Below are 19,956 nucleotides of genomic sequence, written 5' to 3' on the forward strand. Positions count from 1 at the left end.
CAAATTATTCCCACTTCCTAAGAGCATCTAATCCACTGCAAAGCCCTACTTCCTTAAACCCTCCCCAAAATCACTTAATGCTAGCTCAAATCCTATATGGCTCCCCATGATATACATTCTCCTTTATTACAATGTATCAATAAATTCATCTTGTTTAACTACAGATAATTCCTGGAGGTCTCCCCTGGAGGGCATTAACAGAGTTGGGACTACAGATTTGAGTACAGGGTGGGATTAGGAGTAAAATAATAAAATTATATAAAAATACATGCAGTCTATAGAACAGATAACGTCTATCTACCTAAAGGAGGTCTTTTGATAAGTAAACTTATCCACAATAAGTTTCCACAAATTCGAAATTACCAGTGTTTATCAGCACTGGTGATGTTGACTAAATAAATAAATCTTAAATTTACAACTATTCAGTTTTCCATCTTACCTTAAAAAAACAAGAATCTAAGTATAAAAAGTGAAAGGTAAATCAAGAAACTAAATCCTGAACATAATACTTAGAATAATAAAATCATCTAATCTAAATATATTATCTAATAATTTAATAAATGAATTAGCAAATATTATATATAGGATGGATAAACAACAAGGTCCTACTGTATAGCACAGGGAACTACACTCAACATCTTGTGATAAACCATAATGGAAAAGAATATGAAAAAGAATATATATATATGTATAACTGAGTCATTTTGCTGTACAGCAGAAATTAAACACAACATTGTAAATCAACTATACATCAATAAAATTTTTTTAAAAGAATAATAAAATCCTCTAATTTAAATATATTATTTAGTAATTTAACAAATGAATTTAATAATTAAATATTTAAGTATATTATTAGTTCCTCATCAAGAAGTTTCTAAATACAATAATATGTCATTAAGATTAATTTATCTATCTGAAATATAGGCAAGCTTTATTTAAATTTTGAACTATCTTCTCATTGATCACCAAAGTCAACCTTGCCCAGTGCATCCTTACCTCCTGGGTCCTTATCTGGATTGTACTCTAAAGCATTGCTACAGATGAGGTCAATATCTTTCAGGAAATCCTTAGCAGTCAGGTAATTATGCTTATCAATCTTAGTGATTACTGTTGATAAATCCATTGGTTCCTTGATTACTTCAAGATAATCTGAAACCTAAAACAGGATATTTTAATGAAAATTACTTCTGATATTTCATATAATCTACTCATAAAAACACAAAACCATACAGTTATTTTTAAATTAAATCTAGATATCTAGGAAATAATTATAGATAAGGATAAAATTATAGAGCAATTTATGCCACTAAAGATACTATATCATACTTTCCATGAAAAGCTTCAGTTTCAAGTCACATCTAAATCAACTCTGAAAAGTTTCTCATCTTGAAATATGAAACAAACTGTGTCAGCTGTCTTTTTTTTTTTTTTAAATCCTTTGGATACACCTGAGAAGAAAATGTATCGGTAAAAATACCCAATAAGCATCAATAAATGTTACCTCAAGAAAAAAAATTTTTAAGGAAAATAAAAAGAAACACAGATTTTCTTTTCTTATTATTAGAGATGTTCTCGGGTAAATCTCTTTAAAATCTCTAAACAAAAAGTTTTCTGTCTTTTTCAGTTTTCCAGGATGAATCGTTTCATGGAAAGAGTTTTCTGCTCCTTTGGATTCATTACAAACATTCTGAGTCAACTATATAACAAAAGTAAGTATTGCTTTCATGACTAGAAAAAATTTACTGGCCTTGTCCCTAAATATAAACAAATCTACAAGCAAAAAATACATTTTGCTCAGTGTGATTTTCTGGGAGATAACCCAAAATAGAGATATTGGTCATGACTGCCCAATAAATTGTATGTTTTATATCATTTGACCAATAAGAAAGCTCTTCCAACCTATATATCTATAGGTATACCTTGTTTTATTGCACTTGCCTTTACTGTGCTTTGCAGATATTGCATTTTTTTAGAAATTGAAGGTTTGTGGCAACCCTGTGTTGTCAGATGATGGTTAGCATTTTTTAGCAATAAAGTATTTTTTAATTAAGGTATGTACATATTTTGTAGACATAATGCCATTGCATACTTAAGACTACAGTATAGTGTAAACATAACTTTTATATACACTGGGAAACCAAAGAATTCGTGTGACTCACTTTATTGCAATATTCACTTTACTGCAGTGGTCTAGAACTGAACCCACAATATCTCCAAGGTGTGTATGACTGTATTGTCTTCCTTAATGCAAATCTCAAATCAAGTAATTAGGTCTGACATAAACACAGTCTTAGAAATGTCTAATTAGTCCGGGACCAAATTCTGGGAATAGGGTAATTTCTGTTCTATGAAACTAAAGGCTAGTTTTCTCCACTGCAGGTGGCACTGATGCTTTTTTGGGATTTTTTTTTTTTTTTGGCCTTGGCATGTGGGATCTTCCCCAGCCAGGGATCAAACTCATGCCCCCTGCATTGGGAGCATGGAGTCTTAACCACTGGACTACCAGTGCAGTTCACTGATGCCTTTTTTAAAATTTACATATTGAATATATATTCATATGAATAAATACACATATATGCATATACAAAAACATATGCGTATATATACACATACATATTATTTATATGTTTTTAAATTTTTAGGTAGGTGTGTGTGCATGTTTTAATTTATTTTTCATTCTCTAGGAGCTAAAAAGCCAGCCAATCTCCTTATAGGGGAGATAGTGGAGCTATACTCAACAAGGAACAGTTCAGAAGATATTAGTTGGATCCTTGGCTCTGACAATTGACATGTATTGTGTACACATGGAAAACATTTTATAAACTTTTGCACTATAAAAATTTATATTACTAAAGACCATAAAATTTTAGCACCTATGCTTAATTTTAAATTCAACGCTTATTTTCTAAACTTTTGTTTTCTCTGCAATTTGCTTTGGAATTTGATAAAGTTTTTAGACATTTTGAATTCATTATTTTAATACAAGTTTTTGTGTTTTAGGTTATCAAAATGTTATCTTAGTTTCCCCTCTCTATCTGTCCCAGAGACCCCTAAGTTTTCAGCCTTAAAAGTAAACAAAGAAGCAGTAGCAAAATGAACCTGAGAAAGAAAAAAAAAAAGGAAAAAGAGAAAACATAACCCTAAAATTAAAGTTTTAACTGACCAACATCTTCTATCCCCTTCCACTGCCTTACCATCATTTATAAAACTTTCACTCTATCACAGATGGCATTTGAAATCTGACAATCTCTTCTGGTTAGACAGAAAAAGTTTTCCTGGACAAAGGCAAAACTGGTTCACTCCCAGCACAGGAGGCTGACTTGGGGGCAAGTTCTTATCAATTAAGTGTCAGAGTTCCCATACCCAATTTGAAATAAAAATAAACATTTATAACAATCTTTAAAGTGGGCTGATAGTTTTAAGACTTTCTGAAAATACCATGAGGGAAAAAATATGCTTCACAAATATAAAATATGTATTAATTGCAAGAGCAAATAGGCAAGTCCTGTCATTCCAGTAGAAAAAGATGACAGCCGTGATATAAAGAATGTGGACTTCGAATTTTAAGAAACATTGAGTGTTGGCTGCGTCACTTGCCAATTAGCCTCAGTTTCTTCAACTGCAACATAATAATGACCTTGTGGGGTTGCTGAAAGGATCAAATGGCTAAAACTATATATTGTGGATAAACATACAAATAAAATTAAACATAGCCCCTTTATTCCCAAAAGGGGGAGGTGGGGGGAATAGATATTTTCAGGTTTTCCAAGGGGAAAAAACATAATGCTAGCTCACAGGCATAGATGAGGTAATGGTTCCAAAGGAATCTGCTCAGATCCAAGAGTACAGATTTCACAACGAGGACACAACATTAAACTCTGCATCACTTCATAATTCAAATTTAAAAAAAGATGAAGAAAAAAATTAAAACTAAAAACACTAAAGCTGTTCAAACATGGAGTCTGAACTATAAGAAGAATGCCAGTAAAGACTGCATTATGTGCATCCACACACTATATTATCCCAGGATAAAACAAAACAAAATAAAATTTATTCTACAGTATTATAGTAGATTCCAAATGGAAAATTTCTTTTCTCATCATCACAAACCATGCTCCCACAAGGACACAAAACAATACAGATAGAAAGTGAGAAATTTTCCACTCGGAGCAGAGAAAATTCTTGGAGAGAAAACATTTCTTGGAGAGAAAAATAATAGGCTGTGCTTATAACCTCATACAGCATCTTAGTCACAGACATTTCCAAAATATGAAAGACAAATTTCAGGTTTCTCAGCTACCTCTTTCAGTAAGGTATACACAATTTGGGAAATGCCAATTTTAATTGGTATTGATTGGTTAATACCAATATTCTTTTGGAAAGCAGGATTTATCCTGGAATAAAAATAGTCTAGTATGGACATTTCACTAAAGTAACTTTTAATCCTCTTCTTAAATTGAAGAGTAGGAGATCACAAAGATCAGTACTAATCAAGAGGACATATACAAATTGTCATTAATTTCATCCAAAAGTCACCAGATGTTTGCTGATGACATTGGTAGTTATCACATGGATTAAAATTTTACAGGCTAGGGGTAATATTCATCCATGCCTTTGTTTTTTTCCTTCCAAAAAAAGATGTCAACATTTTTTTCTTTTAGCCAGTTCAACTTCACTGTTTGCACACTACTGAAACAAGACCTCTTCAATATCCACCGGTTTGCTGAAGATGTTAAAGCGTTTATCTGTGGCCAGCCTCTTGGTTACATCCCTGAGAAACAACCGCAACTCTCTTAAAGTATTTTCCTCCTGGTCCTCCATCCGAATTTTTTCTGATTCTGATAATTGACGAGGTGGAGAAGGTAGTGCAAGTGGAAGAACTTCCATAGCACAAAGACCTAAAGAAAGTAGAAAAAAATGTTAAGATTCCAACATGGCAGGGTCAGGACCTCAATTACTTTTCTGGCACTCTCTCAAAATGTTTTTTTAAGAAAAGGAGAATTCCAAATACATGTGAACCATGTGAATTCAGGAGGTAAAAATTTGAATGGAAACCAAAAGTACATTAGGGAATAGCTTTACTTTTATAAAATAACTTACAACAGGACGTCTTTAAAGCACAAATGATACGATTTTAAATAATTTGATTCTGAGATATTATTTACACACAACTTTAAGAAAAAGATTTCAAATCAATGTAAGTATCTTCAGGTGAAGTACTTGTATACTGATTTGCTGAAGTCAACCTTATTTAAAGACTGTTTCTCAAAATGAGGTTGCCTTATATGCATGAAATTTAAACGGGCAAGGAATAATGCTTTGATCCTTCCCATTCCCAAAGACTTCTAACTTTAGACAAGTCTCCTACCCTCATATTCTTACTACAACACAGTTGGGATAGTAAATGGCACCTGCAGGGAGTGGAAAAAAAAAAAATAGTAACTAAAAAAAGAATCCCAAAGACATGAAGAAGATGGAAAACCCAGGCTTAAGAGTTATATATAAAATCTATGGTATTCACTATCTACTGTAAAACAAACAAAACATCTTCTTAGAAGGCAAAGTATTAACTTGCCTAACCATAATGCTCTCTAATTCCTTAAAAGATTTTCCTGATATCACACTGAAGCTCAGGATTAAAATCCTAAGTATTCTCGCCGATTTCTAAATAGCCCCTAAGATGAAAAATGAAAGTCAACAGGAGCAACTCAAAAAGAAAAAGAATTATGTTCAGCCTTAACATAGACAATTCAGATATACGGGACTGAAATATGTCTAGGAACATGCAAGATACTTTATTAAAATGAATCATTTTAATAATGAAATATTTTAAATGCTGTTATTTAGATTAACAGAAGGCAACAACCAATAATCAGAAGGTATAACTTCCATGTTGAATATTCCAAGGTTTCTGTGGGGAAAACCCCACAGCTATAGTCATTTGATAGATGTTCATCTTAAAAGCACTGAGAAAATGTGAAAAGGAGCCACTAAAGGACAATAAAATTATTAAAGTATTGGATAATATAGCCACTGAAAAACAAAGTATTGGATAATATAACCACTGGAAAACAAAGAAGTATGAAAAAGCAAGGAGTTGGCAGGGATGGGAAATGTATTTAACATCCTATAAGAACAGCTACGAGAAACGTAAAAAGCAGAACGAAAAGAAAGAGGCTTAAAATTTTTTTTAACAAACAGGACTGCTATTTTCTAGAAGAGGTTGAAAGATTAAGCAAGGGGATCTTATCTTTTTGCACCTTTAGTTTTAGGAAAAGAAACTCTCTTTTGAATGACTTAGCATGCAGTCCTTACTTAAGTCAGGGGACTGAAAATCTAATTTTGAGGCCCCTCTTAATGCTATTAGGCCCAAATCCAAGAAAACTCTAATGCTTAAAGAAAGCCATGATAGATTTCCAAGTGCCTAGCATAATATATCTAACATAATAGGTGCTCAATAAATATTTGAAAAATCAATCAATAAATGAAATAAACCAGAAAAGGCAAATGTTCTAACCAGTTCTTGGCCCAACAAAACTACCCTGGCCCAGAAAGCAATCAGCACAACACCTGTTGTTCACAACCTGACAGTTCGAGTCCTTAGTACTTAAAGTGACTAAAACACAGCAGAACCAAAGACCTTTTCTATGACTTTTTGAGCCTCAGAATATGAAATCTACCCAGAGCATCTGGATTGAAGTGATAAGGAGACTACATCATAAACAGTCACTCATTAGTAAAGCTTTAACAATGAGGCTGTACTTCCCAATCTCCTCAAGTCAGGTAAACACAATGGCCACTTCCACATGTGTTCATCTAAAGTTAAACAAAACCTGAAAAACTGTCTTCATTTCCACAAAGAAATGGGTTTTTTAATAAGATGACTCCAAGATAGGGTATCTCTTAACTCCAACCCACCCATTTTCCTAAAGGCTTTAGGAACTTTACCAGTGTGTTTCCTTCGTGGTGGAGCCATTGAGGCCTGATTGAGAATCAGTTCTTGGAAAAACTTTCTTCTGTCCTCTTCAATAGGCCTTTGAATATACAAGACCTCTTCGTATTGTATTCTAAAGATACATTTAACCTACATACATACACACACACACAAAGACATTAAATATTTAGAGAATTAAAAGCTTACATATTATACCAAATTATAATTTCTTCAACTTCGGTACCATTTTCAATGTTCATTGAACATTCACGCGCGGTTAAGGTTAACCTAGTCTTAGGCTATGCTGTTGAGAGGTCCAACCTCATGGAATAAACAAGAATGAAAGAATGATCCAGTTGCTCAAGTCATTAATAAATTATACTATAATATAAAAAAGAATAGTTGATTGTAATAGTCAGATGGCAACAATCTCAAAGAGCTGTTGCATAAGAGCTGAAAAGTAATTATCTACAACCTATTTACAATAGAGAGCTGAGAGGATGCTAACAGCATTGCCTTATCTTAAGCTGTTTCTGTGTACTTCCTATCCACTAACTTCCCTTCCTGGGCTCTTTCCCTACTAAGTCTATTCTACTGTATCCTCTGCAATCCTGATTTCATTGCAGAAAAACTATACCTTCGATCTCACCAAAGAATGCTCCACAATGACACCACCTTCCATGCAAAACTCCCAAGCAAAATTAAGCCAGTCGTGCTCATATCCCTCAACTCCTTCCAGTTAGTGATTGCCACCTCTCCTTTGTTCACCTGCTCTATAAAGACTTTGACCCCAGATGTCCCCCTTGCAAGATATGCTGTTTAAATTCTCTTTACATCATCCACATTTGTCGATACACTTTATTTAATTCATGTTCTCCTAGAAGGTCTGTTTCCTTCTTCAAGATACTAAACTCCCTGAGAACAGAACTCATCTGTTTTCCTATACCTACCACCATGCCTGGTACCTAGCAATGCTTAATAAGCATATACTGAATGAATAAAGCTTGTGATTTTGTTACCCAGCCCACATCAAATTGGAAACTGCAAATTAAAAAGGGAAAAGGTCACTAATATGGAAAGAAGTACCAACCATGACAGTGTGGAAATACTGGATTAAAATTTAAAACATCAGATCCTAGCCCAAATATAGGTACATATTTCTGGTAAACTTTGGATAGTCCATTCAATTTGTTATGTCTAGCCACTTACTGAATTGCAGACTGTGAAATGAAGAATTACTTAAATATTATTTTAATCTATCTTTGTAACAATGAGGTACATAGGGAGTCCCTCATTTTACAGATGAAAAAACCTAGGCTTGGAAAGGTTTAAGTAACTGGCTTGAGGTCACAAAGTGAATAAATAGAGAAGACTAGATTATATAAGCTCTAAAGGTCTTTTCTAACTCTAAAATCCTAAGACAGAGAAGAGACAATGAAAAGTAGCCATCAGAATTCAATATTTAGATGGGAAATTATTTACGTCAACCCAAAGCCAAATCCTTAAAGAGTTTACATAAAATTTCACCTTGTGACCTTCCGATATTTTCTTTGAAGACTACCTTCATGTAAAAACCCCTCCAATTCTTCGATCTATACTTTGCTGGCCTTCCCTTGAAAGTTCTGGCAAGCAAATTTACCACTGAACATCCATGATGTGTCAAATATCATGCCAAACACTGCAGTCAAAAACTTGAAGAAAATAGGCTTACTTCCTGCTGTCAAGTCTCTTCAGTCTCATAAGAAAGCATTATGATACCATGCCAGAAGTGTTATAACAGAGGTAGTGAAACAAAGGAGACCCTGCAAGGGGCATGGGTGAAGAGGCATTAGATAAGATATAGAAGAAAATACTAACATTAACTGGGTCTTGAAAAATAAACAGAACACAATACCCTAGAAGTACCAGGATTTTGTTCAAGGGTAGTAAAACATTTAATTTCAGTTTTAAATATTCTTCCTTCTGATCATTTTTCAACATTGTGTTGAACCTGGTAAATGTAAAAGCATACCAAGAGCAAGTCTACAATAATCCCCCTGATATCAGCCTTCCTGATTATTACCAACAGCTTGTTTTTCTTTTAATTCACTCCTATCTTCTGACATTCCCAGCCTCAAACTTCATACTGCAACAAGACAAACCTTATAAAATTCCCTCAATGAATCATGTTCTCTTTCACACTGGTTCACAACAGTCTTTATAGATGTTATTCACTCTTTCCTAAACTGTTTTTTGTTTTTTTTTTAACTCTCCACTCAAGCCAGTGCTTTCTGGGTGATGCTTTCTCTGACTTTCCCAGATAAACTTAGACATACCTTCTACTATCTCTCATTAAACTTTTTTTAAGTTCAATAATTTTTAGTAAATTAATTCAGCTGTGCAACCATCACAGGTCAGTTTTAGAATATTTCCATTACCTCCAAAAAGTTCCCTTGTGCCCATTTGCAGTCCATCCATACTTAAACTCCCAACTGACAACCAATGATTTGGTTTCTGTGTCTAGAAATTTGTCTCTTCTAGAAATTGCGTATCATAGAATTGGTAGTCTTTTGTGTCTAGTTTCTCTCACTTTTAGCATAATATATTGACGCTCACCCACACTGGAAAATGTATCAGTAGTTCACTCCACTTATTACTGTATAACATTTCACTCTATGTATATATACGACATTTTGTTTTGCCAATCACCAATTAATAAATACTTGGGTTATTTCCACCATGATGAATAATACTAGTAGGAACACTGGCGTACAAGTTTTTGTGTGAACGTATGTTTATATTTCTCTGGAGTAGTTACCTAGGAGTGGAAATGCTGAGTCGTATCATAAAGTTTACGTCTAACACTTTAAGAACTGCCAACTTTTCCAAAGTGGCTATACCATTTTACAATTCCACCAGCAATACACAAGGATTCAAGTTTCCTACATTCTTGTCAACACTTGGTGTTGTCTGTCTTTGTGATTATAGCTATCCTAGTTGGGTGTGCAGTGGTGTCTCATTCCTGAATGACTAATGATATTGAGAATCTTTTCTCATGCTTATTACCCTAAGAGTATATATACTCTTTGGTAAAATGCCTATTCAACTCTTTAGCCCATTTTTAAATTGTAGTTTTCTTTTTAAATTTGTGGTAAAATGGTCATAACAAAATTTGCCATTTTAACATTTTTAAATTGTACAGCCTGTTGCATTAAGTGTATTCACATGGTTGTGCAGTCATCACTACCTATCTACCTTCAAAACTTTTTCATCCTCCCCAACTGAAACTCTACCCATTAAACATTAACTCCCTACACTCTCCCTTTCCCCAGGTCCTGTCAACCACCATTCTACTTTCCATCTCTATGAATCTGACTACTCTAGGAACCCTGTAAAGAGGAATCATACAATATTTGTCCTTTTGTGACTGGCTTATTTCACTTAGTATAATGTCCTAAGATTTACCCATGCTGTAGTTACTCTTGTTGTAGAATATGTCAAAATTTCCTTCTTTTTTAAAGCTAAATAATGTTACACTGTATGTATATGCCACATTATGTTTATCCATTCATCTGTTGATTTCTACCTTTTGGCTACTGTGAATAATGCTGCTAAGAACATGGGTATACAAACATCTGTTTGAATCCCTGCTTTCACTTCTTTTGGGTATATACCCAGAAGTACAATTGCTGGATCATATGGTAATTTTGTTTAATTCTTTAAGAAATCACCACACCAAACCATTTATTTTCAACAGAGGCTGCACAATTTTACGTTTCCATCAGCAATGCAGAAGGGATCCAATTCCCTCACATCCTAACCAACACTTGTTATTTTCTGTTTTTATGACAGTAGCCATTCTATTGGGTATAAAGTGGTATCTCATTGTGGCTTTGATTTGTATTTCCATAATGATTAGTGATGTTCAGCATCTTTTCATGTGCTTTATTGCCATTTGAGTATCATCTTTGGAGAAAATCTATTTAAGTACTTTGCCCATTTTTGAACTAGCTGTTTGGGGCTTTCTCTGTTGCTGAGTTGTAAGAGTTCTTTATACACTCTGGGTATCAACCCCTTATCAGATATATGATTTGCAAATATTTTCTCCCATTCAGTGTATTGTCTTTTCAATCTATTAATAGTTTTATTTTTGATGAAGTCCAATTTATCTATTTTTTCTGTTACCTGTACTTTTGGTGTCTTATCCAAGAAATCACTGACGAATCCAATGTCATGGAGCTTTTCCCCTATGTTTTTTCCTATGGGTTTTATAGTTTTAGGTCTTTTTTTTTTTTTTTTTAATTTGTTTATTTATTTGTTTATTTTTGGCCGTGCTGGGTCTTCGTTGCTGTGCATGGGTTTTCTCCAGTTGCAGTGAGCGGGGGCTACTCTTTGTTCTGGTGTGCAGGCTTCTCATTGCGGTGGCTTCTCTTGTTGCAGAGCATGGGCTCTAGGCGCATGGGCTCCAGTAGTTGCGGCACACGGGCTCTGTAGTTGTGGCTCACGGGCTCTAGAGCACAGGCTCTGTAGTTGTGGCACACGGGCTTAGTTGCGCCGTGGCAGGTGGGATTTTCCCAGACCTGGGCTCGAACCTGTGTCCCCTGCATTGGCAGGCGGATTCTTAACCACTGCGCCACCAGGGAAGTCCCTATAGTTTTAGGTCTCATGTTTAGTTCTTCAATCCATTTGGAGTTAATTTTTGCATACAGTGTAAGAAAAAAGTCAAACTTCATTTCTTCTGTATGTGAACATCCAGTTTTCCAGAACCATTTGTTGAAAGAGCCATCTTTTTCCCGATGAATGGTATTCACACTTATCGAAAATCATTTGACTTAGTCTTATTATTATGCTGAAAGAGTTTTTTATACATTCTGGATATAAGTGTTATCAGATATGTGATTTGATACATTTGAAATATTTTCTCCCAGTCCGTGATTTGTTGGTTTTTTTTTTCATTTTCTTAATGGTGTCTTTTAAAGAATAAAAGGTTTTAATTTTGATAAAGTTTACCATATCAATTTTTTCTTTTATGGATCATGCTTTTATATATTCTACTATTATAGCACTTCTCCTACTATATTATTTTTTCCAGGTCTCTCTTCCCTCTAAACTTTAAATTCTTGGAGAACAGTGGCTATCTGAATTTTCGCTTTTATTTCATTCAACGAAGATACTGTACTAGAAATATGTACGTGTATACATGCATCTATGTGTGAGTATTGTGTGTGTGTGTGTGTAGAAACTGTGTTAGGCAGTTAGACACTGTGAATGGAAGAGTGAAGAAAACAGACACTGTCTTAAATAAATTACATTGCACAGAATGGGCAATACATTTTCGATGAATGAACAATGATCTTAACTTGACGAATACAAAACTCCATTTCCCTAACCACTCATCAGCCTAATCATCACAATATGCAAAAACTGTCTCTCTGTAGTTTTAGAGAGTACAGGGCATTATAAGTGCATAGCCTTTGGAATCAGACAAACCTGGGTTCAAATCCTTGCTCTGCCACTAGCTGTAAGACCCTAGGCAAGTTACTTTACCCCTGTTGGCCTCAGTTTCTTCATCTGTCAAATGGGAAAGTAATACTTTTCTCACAGAACAGTTTAAGAACATATGTTAGATAATATATATGATTAACCTACACAGTGCCTGGCACATAGTTGCATAAATAGCAGCAATTCTTTCATTAGCAAATATTTTTGTTTTACCTCATTTATTAAAATGTTAGAATTGTTAGCCCCCAGTTTTGAAGGTAGCATCCATGTGACCTCTGTAATGGGCAAAATTAATGGTTTAAAACCTCAAAATCAAAAAACAAAAACAAAAAAACAAAAAAAAAACCCTCAAAATCTCAAAGAGAAAAGGTGTGGAAAATGAGGTCAGAAATGAATCTACAATAGTTTTCATAAATAAAGTTTGCTTTCCTTAAAACAAAACAAGTAAATAATCCATTAAGTAAAAATAAACATTAGTATTTAACATACCTTAAAATAGTAATAATTCATGTTCATTTACTATACCATTTTTAATTAAAAAAAAAATTTGGGAGGATCACCTTCCTCTTAAATTTTAAGAAATCATAAAATTGTTTTACAACCAAAAAATTAATACTAAGATATTTCTCTTGTATACATGATCATTTATCTGAGTTTTCAATGTCTCTACTTGATGTTTCTACTTAAGTTACTGATTTTTACCTCCCAGATCCCACCATAAACTGAGAGACACAAAATGACATGAAATACTGAGAAGACAAAATACTGTATGTAATCTTTACTTTCATCAGTGTAGCTGAGGAGATATTTCTTTAAAATTCACTTCTAATATACTGAATTATACCATTCTGAGCCTGCCCATAATTTAATGCCAAAGTACATACTGCGAATCTCTTCAGAAATTTAAGTGCAATTCCAAAGTCTGCTTTCCTTCCTGCAAATATTTCTACTTTTATCTGCTTCCTTGTTTAAAAGTCTCTTTACTATGCTCAACCTTTGATTCTTTTTTCTAATTCTCCTGAAGAGAAATAACTTGCAATTCTCATATATAGCAATTAAAATTCTCCAAATTCTCAGAAAAGGTCTTTAGGGTCCACAGAAGTAAATTTACTTACACTAGAATTTTGCAAAAAAAAAAAAAGATGCATGAGGCTAGGCAGGAGTTACTTAAAGCCTCTGTGATGATTAAACAGTTTCTTTTTTCATGCAACAAACATTTACTAAGCAATTCCACTGTGTCAGGAAGGGAAGGGTAGTAAGACAGTCCCCTCCTCTCAAAGAGCTTGTGGTCTAGGTCAGAGAGTCTCAAATGTTTTGGTCTCCACACTTTATTAAACTCTTAAAAATTACTCAAGAACCCAAAAGAGCTTTTGCTTCTCTGGATTATATCTGTCAATATTTATGTACTAAAAATTAAAACTAAGAACCTTCCAAATTATGTATTCATTTAAAACCTATTACATGTTAACATTAAAAAATATATTCTTTTAATGAACTTATCTACGAAACAGAAACAGAATCATAAGACATAGAGAACAGACTTATGATTACCAAGGGAGAGGGTTGGATTGGGAGTTTGGGATTAGTAGATGCAAACTATTACATATAGAATGTATAGGGCTTCCCTGGTGGCACAGTGATTGAGAGTCCACCTGCCAATGCAGGGGACACGGGTTCAAGCCCTGGTCCGGGAAGACTCCACAGGCTGCGAAGCAACTAAGCCCATGCACCACAACTGCTGAGCCTGCGCTCTAGAGCCCGCGAGCCACAACTGCTGAGCCCGCGTGCCACAACTACTGAAGCCCACACTCCTGGAGCCCGTGCTCTGCAACAGGAGAGGCCACTGCAATGAGAAGCCTGCGCATTGCAGCGAAGAGTGGCCCCTGCTCGCTGCAACTAGAGAGGGCCCGCGCGCAGCAACGAAGACCCAATGCAGCCAAAAATAAATAAATAAATTTATTTATTTTTAAAAAAAAGAATGTATAAACAACAAGGTCCTACTGTATAGAACAGGGAACTATATTCGATATCCTGTGATAAAGCATAATGGAAAAGAATATGAAAAAGAACGTATATATGTATAACTGAATCACTTTGCTGTACAGCAGAAATTAACACAACACTAAATCAACTATACTTCAATAAAATAAATGTAAAATATATATATATTCTTTTGAAAGACATGTTTTTCCACAATATAAAACATTATATATATATTAAAAAAATTTAGTGAGAAAAGTGGCACTGTTTTACATTTCTTCAAATCTCTCTTATGTCTGGCTTAATAAAAGACAACTGGATTCTCATTTTCTGCCTCTGCATTCAATCTGTTACAGTAATGTTGCTCTGATTGGTATACATGAAGAAAACCCATATTCAAGAAGATACATAGTTGCAAAAAACAAAAAAGAGGAATGTGAGAAACCTCTCAAAGTCTCATGGGGCCCACAAGGGTCCTTGGGCCACACTTTGATAACAGCTGGTCTAGAACAATGATTTCCAATGGTTTTTTTTTTTTTTTTTTTGATGAAACACCTAATCAGTAAAAAAAATTTTAAAATACTACCTCCAGACCTGACACTTGTGCATATCAAACTCAATAAATGATACTTAAAAAAAAAAAAAAAAAGGACTTCCGTGGTAGCGCAGTGGTTAAGAATCCGCCTGCCAATGCAGGGGACATGGGTTTGAGCCCTGCTCCAGGAAGATTCCACATGCCGCGGAGCAACTAAGCCTGTGCACCACAACTACTGAAACCCGCGCGCCTACAGCCCGTGCTCCGCAACAAGAGAAGCCACCGCAATGAGAAGCCCGTGCACCGCAAGGAAGAGTAGCCTCCGTTCTCTGCAACTAGAGAAAAGCCGGCGCGCAGCAATGAAGACCCAATGCAGCCAAAAATAAATTAATTAATTTAAAAAAAAATACTCCCTCCAGTATATACATACTTACTTAAATGTACTATTCTACTAATATTACTATTTCTATTATGAAACATACACACACATTTTTAAGATAATATGAAAAATAAAAATGAATAGAAGTTCTAATGTTTTTCTCAATATCCCAATGCATTGTCTTACTTTGGGATTAGAAAAGGGAGAGCTATACAAAGACACATTTACAAGAGAATTTTAAAAGGGCTCCAAAAGATGAGATTGGCACTCTGTCCCACAAAAAGAAAACATTTTTGTATTCCTAATATTAGTCCCATGATGACTAATTTTTTTTGTTTGGTGTCGTTTTTAAAAATTGAGTAGAGAACCTTTTCTTTTCATCTCTGAATGAGTTTACTTTCTGATGAGAACAGCAGCACTTATTACAGAAGATTTAGAAAACAGATAACAAAAATAACTATAATCTTAAGACCCAGAGATAATTACTATTAACATTTCTATTAATAGTTACATATACATAGTTTTTTATATATGACTATATAACATATAATTATCTCTATATAAACCCAGATAATGCCATATATATTGATTTAATATCTGCAATTATTAGCAATACATTCAAACATCTTTTCATGACATTAAATGTCTTCTACATCAATATTTTTAATGGTCTCATTGTATTTCATGGAAGGAATCCACTAAAATCAATCCCCTACTCTAGGACATTTAGTTTCCAATCGATGAAGAAAGGCTATGATAAATACTCTTGTACTTTTTGTGTTGCCTGTGCTGTATCTTTGTGTTTGTCCATGAAGAGAGGCCACGGTACTTTCTGTGTTGTCTGTGTTGTACCTTTTTTATCTATGAAAATCTACTTACCTATAAATGGTATTGCTGAGCTAAAATGAATAGACATATTTAAATCTATTACTATGAACTGTCCTGGAGAGAGTTTATCCAACTTTTTTTTTTTTTTGGCCTATTTGATAGGTTAAAATCTGTATCTTACTGTTATTTTAACTTACCATTATATTTTCTTAAATACACTATAGTAACTGGCTATTTCTTTCTTTCTTTTAGAATCACTTAGTTTTTGCTACCCACTGTCTACTTCATGTCTTCTTCCATAGATCTGGCACCTTGCTAACCTACAGTTACTCAGTCTGCAACTCTCCATGTTTTCATTCATTTACCAAATATTTATCAGTACGCGCTAAGTATTATTCACTACTATTTCAGTCTGTGATCTAAACAAAGCAATATACTAATGGCAAAGCTGAAATTAAAATGAAAGCCTTGGGGGCAGAGGAGGCTTTCCTAAGGACAATTAGTATAAAATGTTATGTAATCAGTAGTCTAAGAAAAACCCCATAATCTTCACCCACAAATGTGAATATCCATGATAGCTTTAGTAGCTATTTGCTATAATAAGGGCAAAGAATACAGAAGACAAAGCGGGGGGGGGCTGAAATTTCAGAATTCAATGTTAGTAAATTTTTAATATTTTAGCTATTAATTAAGGTTATTGGTAAACAAATAATGAAAAAAGCCTACTCACCAGTAGGCTTTTTGAATCCACTAAAAATTATAACAATATAGCAACATTGAAAATATATAGATGCAATGTTAGTTTTTTAAAAAACTAAACCAACAATAAAATCACATATGCAAATAGACAACAAGAATAGGCAAAATTAAAATTGCTGTGTATCAAGAAGATAGGTTCAGTAAGACTTTTATTTACAAATTTTTCAAACAATATAAGGAAACTTCAGGTAAGTATATATTCCTAACTAGAGCCCTTAATTATCCCAATTTTCTTTATTTTTTATAAAATTATAATAAAACTAGTTGACAGTGAGGATCTAATTTTTAAAAGTGGCTCCTAGAGGCCGCGATAGTGAGAGGCCCGTGCACCGCGATGAAGAGTGGCCCCCGCTTGCCACAACTGGAGAAAGCCCTCACACAGAAACGAAGACCCAACACAGCCATAAATAAATAAATAAATTTAAAAAAAAAAAAAAAAGTGGCTCCTAGGTTATGTCCAGGTTCAGTCCACTCTCCTAAATCAATTTCGAGTGCATTCTTACTTTATAATACTAATATAATACCAAACATATTATATAGCTCTGTAGCTTCCAAAATAAACTCACATATATTGTCTCACACCAACAAGCCCGTCTGTTATTATCCATGTTTTATAGGTGAGGAAACTGAAGCTACTCTAGGTTCAAATATTTATCCAAAATCAAGACAAGTAAGTCCATATCAAGGTTTTTCTGACTCTTATTACATACATCTTTCCACTAAACTTTATTGCTCCCTGTGATAAAAAATATTTTGATTAATGGTCTCCAAATAATATCAGATTCTGAATAACAAAAAATGAACTAGTCTACATTTAATATAATTTTCTTACAAGAGTAGTAAGTTGTACAAATCCAGTTTAGCAACAAGATAGATAATAAGAGCTAAAACAGAACAAAAGAACTTGGTAAAAAAAAAATCTGAATCATAAAATTCTACATAATCAAGATTTATATTACAGCATTTGAAACATGTAAATTTTTTATAAGAACTGTGTTGCCTGGGCAAAATATCTCTAAGCATTTCGAAAGGAGATTACTTCAAAACCTAGTAAGCTCAGAATGTTAAAATAATTTCTTAAAAATCAATTTCATTCACATGAGTTGATCTACTAATTTTTTTCTGCAACAACTGTGATTTTTATCTTATACTCTACTATTGAGTTGGATTTGAATTCAAACGCTAAATATCAGATTTGAAAAATATGCACAGTCATAATAATCTTCAGCTTAACGTGATGCTACCAATGAAAGAGCTGAAAGGTCAAATCTCACCAAATAATCTAACAGATGATAAGAATGAGAAGGATAATTATAATGGCATTGATGATGATACAGCTAAGATCTTCTTAGTAGGTACTATATATGTCGAGGTCCGGTCTAAGCATGAATTATCTCAAAATTCACAACATCACCGAGAAATATATCAAAATACATACCAAAAAAAAGAAACTGAAACTTAAAATGTTAACTAACTTAAGTCACATGGCTAATAAGTGGTACAACCAAGGCATGAACCTTGACAGTACTGATTTTATAATAACTAAAATGTATCAAATTTACAAGGTCAACTATTTTAAAACCATATAATAAGAAAAGATAAATATTTAATGAGTTCTTACCTCTTCAGGCAGTTCACTGTACATGGTTTCAGAGGTAGACAATAAAAATATGGGTGAAAATGACGGTATATCTTGTAGCAAAGTCAGAAAAGTTGCTCTCACAGTTTCACTGACAGCTTCCCACCAATCACCAATGTGAGGCATGTAAACAATACTAGGTACTGTTCTTCGAGCTTCACGAAAAATCTAATTAAGGAAAGAACTGGCATTAAAAATTCAAATAGATATTATTCTAAAGTCTACACAGTAACCCCCAAATACATTAAATGTGTCAGGCCTGTTACTATAATTACTTTCAGGCCCAGTATTTAAGCTGTTCAAGATATGATGCACAAGCCATACATACAGCTTCTATCTACCCTTACCCCACCTAAGAAAAGGAGTATTTTTTTGTTATTTTATTATTCCTATTCAGTATATATTAATAGTATAAAGGCATCAAATTGTTCCACTTATCTATCATATAAATAAAGCAAAACACCACTATAAAATATGCTGCAAATAAAGAGATATGCATGTACCTATATGTCACCCACTTAAGAGTGATTATCAGGAAGCACAAAGAAGAAAAAGAGACATAATTTACATGTTCGTGCACATTGGCTAAAATCACTCAACATATGAATTAAATAAATATTTTAACCAAGATGTACCACCCTAGAGCTTAAAATTAATGAACTACCTGCTGAACCACTTGTTTACCTCCCATTACCTTAATTCAATCTTCTAAAAACTAGTCACAAAATACCCTTAATCTCTAAAGAACAATAAATAAATTAGCTAAAAGCTATGAGATACTCCCACTTCAGAAAATAGAAAATAAAGTTCCCTCAGGTGTTAAAAAGAGTCTTAACCATAGCTTCAGTCACAACCTGCCAACACATGCCAATAAAGACCAGGTTGGCTATTAATAAGTTGCCAAACAGAACTACTGCCCTTTACATAAAAGTCAACAACAGCTCAACAGCCCATCAACAAATTCTCACAGATTATTATGACATCTCTTAAATGCTTTTAACGAGCGTAAGAATGTTAAAAATGACTATCTTTCTTCAATTTAATTTGAGAACTCTACTTCTAAAATTCTCTACTATTTTCTCTTAAACACATTTCAATTAACCTATATAATGTACAAGATACAGAAATAAGAATCAAATAATTTAAATGATTAGGATTATCAGAAACATTCCTAAATTCAAAAGGATTATTTTTCTTTAATGAGTAAGCCTACCACTTGCATGAATTTTTTAAATACTATATTTTATATAGCTTTAAATCTCCTGTGTAAAATAAAATGTACTGCCAATTTAATAATAAGCCAGATGAAAGATACTCAAATAAACTTTTCCCCCAAATCGGAAATGTAGATGTTATGATCACTCACATCAAAAGTAACATTTGCTCCTTCCCTTCCTTTAATATTTGCATATCCACCAATC

At 33.7% G+C, this 19,956-nt stretch overlaps 1 protein-coding gene across 1 annotated transcript in view; it reads right to left on the bottom strand.

Annotated features, from left to right (window-relative positions):
* Positions 1-19,956, bottom strand: part of ATAD2B (ATPase family AAA domain containing 2B) — a 167,568-nt gene that overhangs the window by 43,500 nt on the left and 104,112 nt on the right. The window contains exons 19-22 of the mRNA XM_061168830.1: positions 18,518-18,703; positions 6,949-7,084; positions 4,717-4,898; positions 997-1,156 (exon numbers count right to left, since the gene is read on the bottom strand). Of these exons, the coding sequence (XP_061024813.1) occupies positions 997-1,156; positions 4,717-4,898; positions 6,949-7,084; positions 18,518-18,703 (664 nt within the window). The remainder of the gene's footprint in view (positions 1-996; positions 1,157-4,716; positions 4,899-6,948; positions 7,085-18,517; positions 18,704-19,956) is intronic.

The sequence above is a fragment of the Eubalaena glacialis genome, chromosome 14 (assembly GCF_028564815.1).
Source record: "Eubalaena glacialis isolate mEubGla1 chromosome 14, mEubGla1.1.hap2.+ XY, whole genome shotgun sequence".
Lineage (NCBI taxonomy): Eukaryota > Metazoa > Chordata > Mammalia > Artiodactyla > Balaenidae > Eubalaena > Eubalaena glacialis.